The sequence below is a fragment of the Ictalurus punctatus genome, chromosome 6, assembly GCF_001660625.3.
Source record: "Ictalurus punctatus breed USDA103 chromosome 6, Coco_2.0, whole genome shotgun sequence".
Taxonomy (NCBI): Eukaryota; Metazoa; Chordata; class Actinopteri; order Siluriformes; family Ictaluridae; genus Ictalurus; species Ictalurus punctatus.
In genome coordinates, this window is record NC_030421.2 from 797639 (window position 1) to 811387 (window position 13749).

The window sequence follows — 13749 nt, forward strand, 5'->3', positions numbered from 1 at the left end:
TTTCTCCATTGCTTCGGTCTTCTCTTAAACAAACACTTGTGCTGAGAATTGTCTCGGGTCACTCGGCTCCCTGACTGACTGATTTATTTATTTTGATCCCACAGGTTTTCTTGTCTACATCAACATCACCTCATGCAGTCGGCAAAAGTCAGTTAAATCTGTTTCCTCGTTTTTAATCTAATTGTGCTTTTTGGCAACCTGATCCACCATTTTGAAAAGGAAAGTGTTTTAAGGTTGCGGCAATGCTTTCCAGGTACGTTCCCTCACCTCACTAACATCACCCGAGCCGACGAACGGAGCGGCCCGAATAAATGGCCAAGCTCTGAACAACAACAAAATATCTCCTTTAGTTCATCAGTCACACGTTCAGAGTGTCACTGTTATTATTCATCTGTTATAATTAATCTGTTATTATTAATACGTTATTATTCATCTCTGTGTGCTGCTAGATTCTTAATGACTTTCACTGAGGTGAGAAAATCCGATTCTGCTCCCATAGGCCTCCCATGAGAGGTCACACACACACACACACACACACGCACACACACGCACACACATGCACACACACAGAGCATCGCAGGAAAACCCCAGAGAGGACACTTGTTTACGCTTGCATTGACATTTCACATCATGGGAAAAAGAAACCAAGCATAATGAAGACATTTGGGGAAAGGGATGTGAACACACAGTATGGCTAAATATATCCAAACACTTTATTATCCAGTGTGTGTTCCATGTTTCAGCCGAGTCCATCATCGCGCCCCGCCCCCGTCCCCGAACCTTCCCACATGGAGGAGGAACTGCTGACATGGGGTTAATTGGGATTATGTGCGTCATAAATGAAACTACGTTTGGAGGAAATGCCGTGCTGCTCATCATCGTGTGTGTGAACCACCACAAACTGTGAGAAGCATGGTGGAGGCAGGATCATGTTCAGAGAACATCCATGTGAAACTCCACGGACTGTATCAGGAGCTGCACTGTTCTATATGCACTGAATATTCAGAACAGGATCATGAGTGGGATATGTTTTGTGCAGCTTTTAAACAAACTGGATGTGTGATGCTTCACAGCGATTGTCTGCTGCCATGGAAACAGGGAGTCTTGGTAGTGTGTGTGTGTGTGTGTGTGTGTGCGTGTGCGTGTGTGTGTGTGTGTGTGTGACAAAATCCTGAGGACTAACAAAATGACACCAGTTGTGATCTGTAGCTATTGCTATCAGAACCGAATATGAAGTGCTGAAAACTTACGCTGGAATGAGATTCATTTCTGTATCATAAAGACTGTGTGCAAACTTTCAGTAATAAATAAGCAAAGTCTTTTCTCCCTAGACTGGCAGAGTCATGTGAAGGTCTGGAAAAGCAACCAGACTGAGTCCAGATGTCCTGACATTTTCCTTTAGAATTCGCTGGTATAATTCAAAAGTGACGAGTCGTCCTGGTCCAGGTGCAGAAAAACAGGTCCAAACCATGATACAACCACCACCATGTTTCACAGATGTTATAAGGTTCTTATGCTGGAATGCAGTGTTTTCATTTCTCCAAACATAATGCTTCTCATTTAAACCAAAAAATTCTATTTTGGTCTCACTCATTCAAAAACATATTTCCAATAGCCTTCCAGCTCGTCCTTCAGCGAACTACAGAAGGGCAGTAATGTTCTTTTTGGAGAGCAGTGACTTTCTCCTTGCAGCCCCGCCATGTACACCGTTGTTCAGTGTTCTCCTGATGGTGGACTCATGAACATTAACATTAGACAATGTGAGAGAGGACTTTAGTTGCTTAGAAGTTACCCTGGGTTCTTTTGTGACCTCGTGGACTATTACACGTCTTGCTCTTGGAGTGATCGTTGTTGGTCTCCGCTCCTGGGGAGGGGAACGATGGTGTTAAATTTCCTCCATTTGTACACAATCTGTCTGACTGTGGGTGGGTGGAGTCCAAACTCTTTAGAGATGGTTTTGTGAACTTTTCCAGCCTGATGAGCTTCAACAACTCTTCTTCTGAGGTCTTCAGAAATCTCCTTTGTTCGTGCCATGATACACTTCCACAGACATGTGTTGTGAAGATCAGACTCTGATAGATCCCTGTTCTTTAAATAAAACAGGACGTCACTCACTCACACCTGATCATCATCCCACTGACTGAAAAAACACCTGACTCTAATCTCACCTTCAGATTAACTGATAATCCTAGAGGTGCACATACTTTTACCCCTCACAGATCTGTAATACTGGATCATTTTCCTCAATAAATAAGTGACCGAGTATAATATTTCTCTCTCATTTGTTTAATTGTGATCTCTTTATCTACTTTTAGGACTTGTGTGAAAATCTGATGACATTTAGGTCGTATTTATGCAGAATTATAGAAAATGCTAAAAACTTTCAAGCAGCACTGTGTATATATATATATAATATATAAACACAAAAAATTATATGTAATACGTAGGTTGATCTCACTTCTTAGCACTACAGTGATTATGTTCTCACTTACCATTAATCTATTTCAGGAATGTGCGTGACATTTTCGGTAAATGGGTTCGCATTTTTAAACAGAACTCACAGCATGAACGCATTCAGGTTGAAGAAACACCACCTCCACTTTTTCAGCACCACTACGGACAATACAGACCACTGATACACACCTTTTAAAATATATGGAATTTATAGGAATATATGATTTAATTAAATTAATGCCAAATCATAATGTTCTAAATTTAGATAATAGAATAATCTATATTTCAGGTACACCATGCAGCCAAAAGCATGTGCACCCCCTGACCATCACACCCATACAGTATGTATTTGTTGAACTCATTCCAGATGTATTCCCTCTTTGCTGTTATAATGCGCTCCAGTCTTCTGGGAAGGCTTTCCACTAGATTTTGGGGCGTGGCTGTGGGCATTTGTGTTCATTCAGCTACAAGAGCGTTACTGAGGTCGAGGTCAGGCGTCATGTGTTCCAATTCTTCCCAAAGGTGTTCAGTGGGGTTGAGGTCAGGTTTCTATGCAGCACAGTCGAGTTCTTCCACCTTCTTCCAACCTTCACACACCACGTCTTCATGGAGCTCGCTTTGTGCACAACTTGTTCCTAATGGTGTTGGAGTGGTTTATTATTTTGGAAATTGATTACAAAAATACAGTAAGGTCATGATGCAAATCTGTGAAAGCTGAAGTACAATGGCTGCTAATGATATTGCTGGATTATGCTAATGCTAAAGCTAAGTGAAGGAAAGGTGCAGAAGGTACGGAAGTAACACTTCCGCTCACTTCAGTTATTCTGGTCGACTGTGACTTCCTCTCCTCTTACTCTCTGTATGTGTGTGTGTGTGTGTGTGTGTGTGTGTGTGTGTGTGTGTGTGTGTGTGTGTGAGAGAGAGGGAGAGAGAGAGAGAGAGAGAGAGAGAGAGAGAGAGAGAGAAAGTGTGAGAGAGATGTGCCTTTCAGATTTTGTCTGTTTTGCTACATCTAAATGCTAACTTCCTCTTTCTGCACAAGAGGAAATATGCGAGGTGTTTGTCTAACACATTGAGTTCTTTATTGCTGTTTTTTTTCAGGACTATGTAGTGAAGGTTACCGTCGCATTCAAAATTATTCACCCCCCATTTCAGATCAGGTTTACTGTCAGAATGTTCAGACTTTCAGCTGTAACAATGAACAAATCAAACAAAAGCAGTTGAAATAGTTTGATACAACGAATGCTTCAAGCGGTTTCCCCAAATTCAACTGAAAATGCAACTTATAATGACTTCTCCAGTCTCAAAATTATTCAACCCCTCATGACGAGCATCTTTAGTACTTAGGAGAGAACCTTTTGCTGTTATGACCTGCTGTAAACGAGGTGCAGAGCTTCTGCAGTGTTCCTGAGGAATCTTCTCCCGTTCCTCATGAGCACTGGCCTCCAGTTCAGGAATATTCTTGGGTTTGCGTGCTGCAACTGCCTTCTTCACATCCCACCAGAGATTCCCTATGGGGTTCAAGTCAGGTGACTGTGATGGCCCTGTAGAATCTTCCAGAACTTCTTCTGTAACCAAACCTTGGTGGAATTTGAGGTACGCTTGGGATCGTTGTCCTGTTGGAAGGTCCGATGACACCCAAGCTTCAGCTTCCTCACAGACAGCATGATGTTTTCTCCTGGGATTTCCTGATACTTCAGTGAATCCATCTCGCCTTCCACACGCTGCAGGTCTCCAGTGCCAGAGGATGTAAAGCAGCCCCGGAGCATCACCGAGCCCCCACCATGCTCGACTGTGGACAGAGTGTTCTTTCTTCATTCCTCCTCCAGACGTACCGCTGATCCATCGTGCTGAAAAGTTTAGTTTCATCGCTCCACAGAACAGAATCCCAAAACTTCTGTGGATTATTTATATGATTTTGAGCGACATTTCTTGTGCTTTTGGCTCAGTAGTGGTGAACGTCTTGGAGCTCTGGCATGGAAATCTTCTGAGTTTAGTACACACCTTACTGTGCTCACTGAAACCTCAGTGTCTGTTACACCGAGTCTCGCTGCAGGTCTTTTACAGTCTCGAGAGTTTCTCACAACCTGCCTTCTCAGACATCTGCTTGCAGCCATTGATGGTTTCCTTTTTCTGCCCCATCCAGGTATTTCATACATTTTTCCCCTAGCCAGTTCAGGTATTTCATGTGTTCCAGCTCAAGCACCTGATGCAACTAAAGAAGCCCTTAATTTATTGCATCAGGTGTGCTTGAGACAACATCTGTTTTGCATATTTGTGATGTTGTGAGGGATTCTATTCAGGGGATGAATAATTTTGACTGCAACTGTAAATATTACTGTGTGTGTGTGTGTGTGTGTGTGTGTGTGTGTGTGTGTGTGTGTGTGTGTGTGTGTGTGAAGATCATAATGAAAGTAGCAAATTACTGCAGCAAACAGGAAGTTACAGAAAGAACTGCTGCATGAGTTATAAATGTGAACATGAGCATGTTGTGTATATACAGAGGTCAATTCTCATCTATTTAGGATAAACCCGTTTCAGCGAATGTGCTGATGACCAATGTGGTCTTGGCCCTGTGTGTGTGTGTGTGTGTGTGTGTGTGTGTGTGTGTGTGTGTGTGTGTGTGTGTGTGTGTGTGTCTCTCTCTCTCTCTTTAACATCACACTACCTGCAAACGTAGTAGGAGTTTATTAAGTGGTGAACTAATGATCTCCCGTTTAACGTTAATATTTATGTCAGGGAGTTCGCTTAAATGGCCGTCTGTGATCCTAACATGGCAGAAGGTGCCAATACTTTCATCTCTAGAGGAAAATACAGAGAAGGACACATGAGCATGCCACGTGTAAGCCAAGCACAGCCGAGGGTGCTAATAGAAATGCTAATCTTTATAAGTCCTCATTCACAGCTCTGTATGTTTGAAATTCGGTTTAAATAATAATTCCTTCTTTTGAGTCAATGATTTACAAATGTTGCTATTTAACCGATAGGAGCAGATTTGCACATGTTTCTAGATGTTGCGTAATCATAGTGTATTTATCTACATCAAGTTATTACTGCAACAAGCGCTAATGAATGGAGGCCGATTGGGGCAGGAATCAAGCCGGGGCAGGAATCACGCTGCCCCATGTTCATGCTGTGATCATTTTGATTGGAGGAGGAGCACCAGACTGGACGGATAATGACGGGGTTGACAACGATCTTGTTTTATAGCAAATAATCTGAAATAAATAAGACACATTTCCAGAAACAAAGGCGAAGTGTAAGTGCAGAACGAGTGTCTAGGATGTACAGAACCATTTCTACTGTCAGGTACAGTGTAAAGACTGAAACGGAGAGTAATGGAGTGGATGGTGTCTGTGCATCAGAAAAGTGCGCGCACCACAGTTTGCTTATATAAAGGATGAGAACTCCAATGCAATGCAAATCAACATTTTACAAAGTCTCGTCGTCTACTTTTAGGACGCTTTTGGGTCCTATTCACGCAGAAATCTAAAAAATACAAAGGGTTTACAAACTTTCTAGCACCGCTGTAGCTGTGAATGACCTCAGTGCTTTTAGTGCTGGCAGTACAACACATTTTCTTAGCATTGATGAGATTTCACTCCACACCACAACACCTTCACCACAGTGTAACTGCTACATTACACTGAATTATGGAGTGTCGTTCAAAATGGCCGCTTCACTGGAGACCATCGCATGACCATCTTCAGAGATCATTTCTTATTGCACAAAATTGCGTCATGAGTCATGTAGAGAAGGATCATTCACTAAAATAATGACATTTTCACTTATTTAATTCGATTATTACATTTATTAAGCTCCGGAAAGCCGGATCCTGTTCCAGCACGTATTAATCACTCAGCGTAGCCGTGCGAGCTCGTATTTATAGCAGCCTCACAGCGTCCGACACCACAGAGGAACGTCCCTGAAGAGCTCAATGTGGTGTGAGGCAGAGTAAAGAATTAAGAAAAATAAGTATTATTATTATTATTATTCAAAGCAGGTTTTTTTTACTTTGCACTTCCTGTGCATTTTTCCACCAAGAAAATGAAAACACAACCTTCACTAGAAGATTAACAGCTTTTCTCTTCTTTTTTATTTGCATAAACAAAATATTGTGCATTCCAAGGTTTGAACTTTCGATTACAAAATTAAAAAAAAACATTAAAAAAAAAAAAAGAAACAAAACACTGCATGAGTTTCAACATCTGACAGCAACAGCGAGCAATCAGCTCGGGTCTGGATAGTGATAGTGAGGTCCCAGGAAGCTGTCAATCAAACTCTCAGCCCCGCCCTGAGGCTGAAGCTCCGCCTCCTCCATCCTCTTTAAGAACTCCCACGTACATCATTCTTCACAGTGGTACGTTCTTTCTTTTTTAATTTTTAATAAAAAAGAACATTTTTAAAAAAGGAGGAGGAGGTACGGGCCACAAGATGGTGGTTTTGTTTCGTCCAATCAGAACTCATCTTAGGTTTTTATTTTTTCCGTTTTGTCTTACGAAATTAAACACATTTTTAGAAAAAGAAAGGGTGAAAAGATGAAGGCAGTGCAGTGCATAGTGGAGTCTTGATCAGAAGTTTCATGACGTGCTTGCCTTCTTTTCCTCTTCGATAGCTGGGGAAATAAAAATACAAATTTTTTATGTCAGTATATTAATATAAACATAATGTTTTGCTTGTTCTGAAATTATCTTACACTCCAGATTTATTATATCCTCTGCAGTACAGATTATATATCCTGTAGTAAACAATGTTTAATGATATACGTTTTTTAAACGCAAATCTTACTCTCTTTTGACGGCAGAGGATTTTTCTCCTGCGTCTCCGTCTTCTTCAGCTTGCTCTTGTCAAAGCTGGTCACTTCCTCCAGGTTGGGTTTGTCTGACATGCTTGCGGCTGATTTCTAAAGAACGAGAACGAGAACGTTCATGGCGTGTTGTTCAGCGTCAGTGTGTAGAGCTGCTAAAATAGACTTGAATAACAATTTTTGTATTTTTAAAAATTATTTATTATTATTTTTATTCATTATTATTTTTTACAATTTCCTGCTGCTGAGTGAAATCCGGAAATGGACAAAAAAAAAAAAAATCCATAACCAGACGTCTTGTAAGGCACGAAAGGGGAGATTGTGATATTCTTATTAAATAAAATGCATTCTTATTTTATTTTTACATTTAAGACGACTGCATTGTGACCCCCTCTTGCAACTGGCACCGCCCTACGAGCACCGTCTACACTTTTATATTGTGAATTATTATTATTATTATTATTATTATTACTACTACTACTACTACTACTATCATTATTATCATTAATATCCATATTTTATTGTGGATTGTAAAATCCCATAACCTGCAACACATCACACTGCATTACACTGAGAGAGAGAGAGAGAGAGAGAGAGAGAGAGAGAGAGAGAGAGAGAGGTTTGAACAAAGAGAACGCCACTTCTGCTGCTGATATTCACCCTTTGAAAAAGTGACATCATTAATTATAGTTATAACACTCCTATAACCTGCTATAATCAATAACAATCCAGCAATGCCATTAAAAATACAACAATGCCTTAATTTACAAGATCATGCATAATAAAGGCGTGCTGTCTAAAAAAAAAAACAACAACAATATTTTCGGAGTCATTCTGAGATGTTAGATAATACCAGTCACTGCTTCAAATAATGTCTTGTAAAGTATTAAAAACAGAATAAAAATCTATGAAATGTACTCACCGTAGTTGAGAGCAGAGGAAACAGATGTGAGTGGGAAGCAAGGCGCTGTAAAGGCAAAAGCGCAGCCTTAGCCTTTTATACTCCTTATGCAAATGAAGCTGTTACGTCACGACGCTGATTATTCTATTCATTAGCATACAGCCAATGAGAGCATAGCAAGCCAACGCCCCTGAGAACTGATAAAGCGCGCAAGGGAGACATCTAGTGGCCATTCTGTTAATAATAATAATAATAATAATAATAATAATAATAATAATAATAATAATAATAATAATCCATCTTCTACTGCTTACTCCTTTTCAGGGTCACGGGGAACCTGGAGTCTATCCCAGGGAGCATCGGGCACAAGGCGGGGTACACCCTGGACAGGGTGCCAATCCATCGCAGGGCACACAATCACATACACACTCACACACCCATTCATACATAATAATAATAATAATAATAATAATAATAATAATAATACGTTTAAGCATGTGTGCTATTTGTGTGTATTTATTTAATAATTAAAAAATAAATTCAAACAAACAAGGTGTAATGTAAATGAATTTTGAAGTTTTATTAAGTACAAAAGCAACAAAGGAACAATTTCCTTTTTTTCATTAAAAAACAAAACACACCATCTACAATATTTCTCACAGCGAAACAGGAAGCACTGGGCCATCACTTCTTTCTTTTCAGAATTTCTTTCTAAAACACCTTTTCATGAATCTTATTCTCTGTGTTAACGTGTGTAATATCTGTGTTAAAGTTGTGTCATGTATCAGTATCATTCATTGCACATCTGTAAAAAAATTTCTCTCACACCCTTTAGCAGAACCCAGACCATGTAAGGCATCTTTACACCTCAATCAGTTCAACAGCACAACCACTGTTTACCTTCAATACTGCATTTACACCTTTTGTTCAAAACTGAAAACAAAATTCTACTGTACCTGGACTTTTGACAGTGTAGCGTAGATAAATAAGATGCTACTGAGAGAGAAGGCTTTTAATACAGCAGTTCAGACAAAACTAAAATATAAACAGTGCTCTCCTAATCTCACGTGTAGTCTGTGTAGCCAAGACGTGTTTCTTCAACCACCTGGAGTATCATGGGAGCCTCCTAGCAACAATCTATTGACCACTTAGGACAGCATAGCAACCACCCAGCAACACCATAGCAACCAGCTGGGATAGCATAGCAACCATCTAAAAACACCATAGCAACCAGCTGAGATAGCATAGCAACCCCCTTTAATATCATACGGTAGCAACCGACTAGAAACAGTGTAGGAACCACAAAGCAATAACCTAGCTACCACCTGGCAACACCCTAGCAACCAACTTGCTATAAAACTAATAGAAATAAATGAGAGCTATGTAACTACAGAAATTAGTTCTGATATCTGTGACTTAATTAAAAAAGAAATAGAAATGTTGCCCATGAGTCGTTCGCACTGCAGTATTTTCACACGTGAATGTTCACCCTTATGCAGTCGTCAGAATCATGCTAATGATGATATGAATATGATGTTTGTTGAAATATATTTTATAATATGAAATATTTATAATATGAAATATATATATATATATATATATATATATATATATATATATATATATATATATATATATATATATATATATATATATATCGTGCAGTTCAGTCTCTCTCTCTGGGTCTGTTTTTGATAGTGAAGTATCTGGAGTAGATGTTGCTGTACATGACATTGTTCTCAAGCCGAATTACATTTCTCAGACATTGCCAGAACCAGGGTTCTGCGGCGGGCGTCCGGGGCCACTCGAGCACGCTGTGGCTGCAGAGTCGCCTCCGCAGGCGCAGGAAATGCGAGTTCTGCAGCACAGGATCAAGTAGCAGCAGCACGATCACGTCCTCGCTTTCATCCAGCAGACGCTGGTGTGCCAGGTACATGGCCATCTTGAATGAGCCGCTCTTCACGTAGGAATGAGTGAGGACGAAGACTGTCTTGCGACTCTGCCGAATGCTGTTGGTCAGGCTGTCTAGGATGGGGCAGCCGGGCAGCCAGTCACGTTCTTCCAAACAGACCGGAAGGAAGTGATCACCTTGTTCCTCCAGCTGAACCCGGAGATGGTTCAGGACCCACTCGGAAACCTGCGGGTCTTTGGTGTCGTAAGTAACAAAGGCATCGTAGGCATTAATTCCAGAGCTCAAGTGCTGGTACCCTTTGAATTTGGCTTTCATGTAGTAGAACACGTATGAAAAGTCCCAGTAGAACATGTGCATCAAGGTTGCCACAAAGGTGACCACAACAATGAGCGTCGTGAAGAATAAGTAGAGCGCGAAGGCGACGTCTTCATCATCGCATTGACTGATTTCAAAGGACATCAGCCTGTTGCCCTTGGTTGCTTCAGGCATGCTGCATTGCAGAGAAGTGTACAGTTTGGGGATTTTCGGCAAGTTGCTTCTCAAAATCCAATTGATAAATGGTCTTATGTCGCACGTGCAACGATACGGGTTCTTATGGAGCCACAAAGTGTTCAAGTGATTTTCTTCCTTGTTTGGGAAGGTGGTGCCATTAATGATGCTTAATTTATTATAACTCAGATCCAGCATTTTAAGGTTGACCGCGCCTTCGAGAAAGCTGCTCTCCAGACGAGAGATTCTGTTATGGCTCAGGTCGAGGTAACGCAAGGACGGGATATTCTGGGTTATGTTTGCAGAGACATACGTCAGGTGGTTGTAGCCAAGAATGAGCTCCTTAAGCTGTGTAAAGGTCTTCATCAAAGTCCAGTCGAGACTCGTCAGGGCATTGCTGTTCAGTCTGAATCTTTTTAGTGTGACAGGCAGGTATTTATAAACATCTGTAGGTAACTTCACGATGTTATTGCGTGATATATCGAGATTGGTCAGATTTGTCAAGTTCCAAAAAAGTTGCGTGTAACTATTGTATGTACCTTTCTTACTTTTCCAAAGCTTCCCCAGTTGATTATCCTTGAACTGAAGCTCGACCAGCGAGTCGCTGCACATGTGCTTCGTCGTTAGTGTAAAAATGCTGTTGGAACTCATGTTTAATACTCTCAGCTTAGGCAAATTTTTTAGGAAGTTCAAATTATGGGTCACCCCGGGCACAATGAAATAATGTTCGTTAAAGCTGAGGTCAAGCACCTCCAACTCCTTTAATTCTTCAAAAGCGTAATCGTACGCCAAATCGATCTTGTTATAAGACAAATCTAAATATTTTAGGTTAGGAAGTGTTGTGAATTCTGTTCCATTTAACGCCGATGCAAAGCCATTTCTGGACAGGTTGAGGCAGGAAATGTTTATATATCCCTCAAATTCCCTCGGGGAAATAAAAAAAAGATTATTTCTGCTCAGATCCAGCACACGACCAGCAGCGAAGCACTCAGGTTTGATCAGCCCTTTAATAGGCTGATAAGGTTCTATATTCCTTTGAAAAAGAGAATCTGTCAGCCCAGGTAGGTTGAAGCGTGGAGGCTTTATGTTATTATCTGGCTCACTAACCTCAGAGTTAGTGATAGGATAGAGACGGTTTTCTGACAGATACAGCAGTTTTAAATGATTAAATTTGTTAAATATGTCTGGATCCACGTTCACGATGAAATTGATTCCTATATCTAACGTGGACAGATTTTGCAAACCATAAAGAGATTCCAATGAGTGGTTTTGGATCTTTCTGAAAACCAAACCTTGGATATGCAGCGTGTGAAGACTGACCAAGTTGGCAAAGGCTGGTGCTAGATGCACAGTTTCTGGATAAGCTTGTAATCCATAATTAAATGATAGATCAAGTTTTTCCAGGTGCCTTAAGTTACTCAAGAATACTCCATCCTGGATCTGTTCTGTCAGAAAATTGTAGGAAAGGTAGAGTTCCTGGAGCTTCAGTATGTTCCTGAACCAAGCTTTCTTGATGATAGAAATCGAATTCCCAGCAAGATGCAGCAATTTAAGAGTTTGAAGGTTGTCGAAAGCTCGTTCATGAATATCGATAGAACCATTGGCACACGGTGTGCATGGATACGGCGCGTTGTAACAGCGTGGACAGTTTCCCTGAATTTTAAGGGTTTCGAGATTTGGGAGCTCTTTGAAATCATCTTCTCCGATGAACGATATATTGTTGGAAGCGAGTTCAAGTGTTACTAAGGAGACAGGCAAATATCTGGGAACGTGGGTGAGATTATTAAATGACAAACTCAGATGTAGTAACTTGTCCAAACTTGAAAAAGTTCCGTTATCAATTTCGAAACTCTTCAAACAGGGATTCCCGTAAAAGCAATTTTTGGATAGATAAAGATGGGTCAGGTTTTTTAGTTGTAAAAAGTTTCCGGGACTTAGTGAGAAAATGTTGTTCATGTCCAATCTCAGTTCTTTCAGGGAGTTCGGAAGCTGTGCAGGTACCGCTGGCAGACGCACTCCGATAAGCCGCAATTTTTCCAGGTTTATTAAGTTTGCAAAAGCCCCCTCGGTGATGTTCACCTTAAATTTGTGGTTCATCCAGTCTAGATTTAGATCGATCAGTTTCTGCAGGTCTTTCAGTGCATTTGCTGATAGGTTCTTGATTCCATTGTCAGATAAATCAAGGCTGGTGGTGGTCTTAAAAATAACGGGCAGGTCTCGTAATTTCTGTCCATGGCAGTCAAACTCAACAGTCTCTGTAGTTTCATTCATGTGGATGTTGCATGGATGTCTCCTCGGAAATTCTGTATCCTGAACAAACACTGCCAATCCGATCAGAAACCCGATTATCACCAAGCATACTAGCATTAGCCTGTGTGTGCTAGCCTCCTGTAAAATAAAAACGAGCTGTATTTGTATGCGTATATATATATATATATATATATATATATATATATATATATATATATATATATATATATATATATATATATATATATATATATAGGACAAAACGAGCATTTAGTGTCTAAAATGTAATTGATGATGTTAGATAAAGAAAACAAGTGAACATTTATAGTTTATTAAAATGGCAAAGAACAATTGTGAAAATCTCGCTTTCTCACCATGTTAGCGATAATCCATATATAGTTCCTTTAAGCGTTGACACACAAAGAAGTGATGTTGAGTGATTCACGTAGAGTTGCCTCTGTGGGAAAAAAGGAAGTTTTGCTCTAATAACCAACCAGCAGTCTTTCTCCAGTAGTGTGTGGTATAATAGCTGCTGAGGTTTTGTCACATGGCAATCAGTAAACTTATATTAAGATCTTCGGTTTTCCCCATAACTGTACACCATTTAGCAAACGTTCCATTCAAATCTGTTGTCTGGAGAAATCGGTGCATGTATTTTACCAGTTCCTGAGTTATATCTCAGTCATTACCGTTTTATTTTTACACCTCCGAGTCCACAGAGGAAGTGCCGAAGAGCCATTTCCCTTTTCTCCAAGTTATACTGTTAGTCAATTGTAAGTCAGCGTACATCTAAACGGACATAGTCATAACACCCTTTACAATGTAAACTGTTTTACATTTGAAAATAAAAATGAAATAATACAGGAGACTGGAACATGACTGACGACACACAATACTTGCTCAGGGTCGCGATGGTTTGAATGATATTAGTTTGTT

The 13749-nt window shown here is 40.3% G+C and overlaps 2 protein-coding genes across 2 annotated transcripts; both read right to left on the reverse strand.

Moving 5' to 3' along the window:
• Positions 1–6877: 6877 nt before the first annotated feature.
• Positions 6878–8213, reverse strand: tmsb4x (thymosin beta 4 X-linked). The gene is given in 3 exon segments (NM_001245941.1): positions 6878–7069; positions 7243–7357; positions 8184–8213. Coding segments are annotated over 2 exon segments (135 nt in total). The 5' UTR covers positions 7343–7357; positions 8184–8213; the 3' UTR covers positions 6878–7034.
• A 505-nt stretch (positions 8214–8718) lies between these two features.
• On the reverse strand, positions 8719–13598 carry LOC128632889 (toll-like receptor 8). Its single transcript, XM_053680629.1, has 2 exons — positions 13188–13598; positions 8719–12951 (listed from the first exon to the last, which is right to left on the reverse strand). The coding sequence occupies exons 1-2, from the start codon at positions 13188–13190 to the stop codon at positions 9829–9831; spliced, it is 3126 nt and encodes a 1041-aa protein (XP_053536604.1). The 5' UTR covers positions 13191–13598; the 3' UTR covers positions 8719–9828.
• Between the last annotated feature and the right edge of the window lie 151 nt (positions 13599–13749).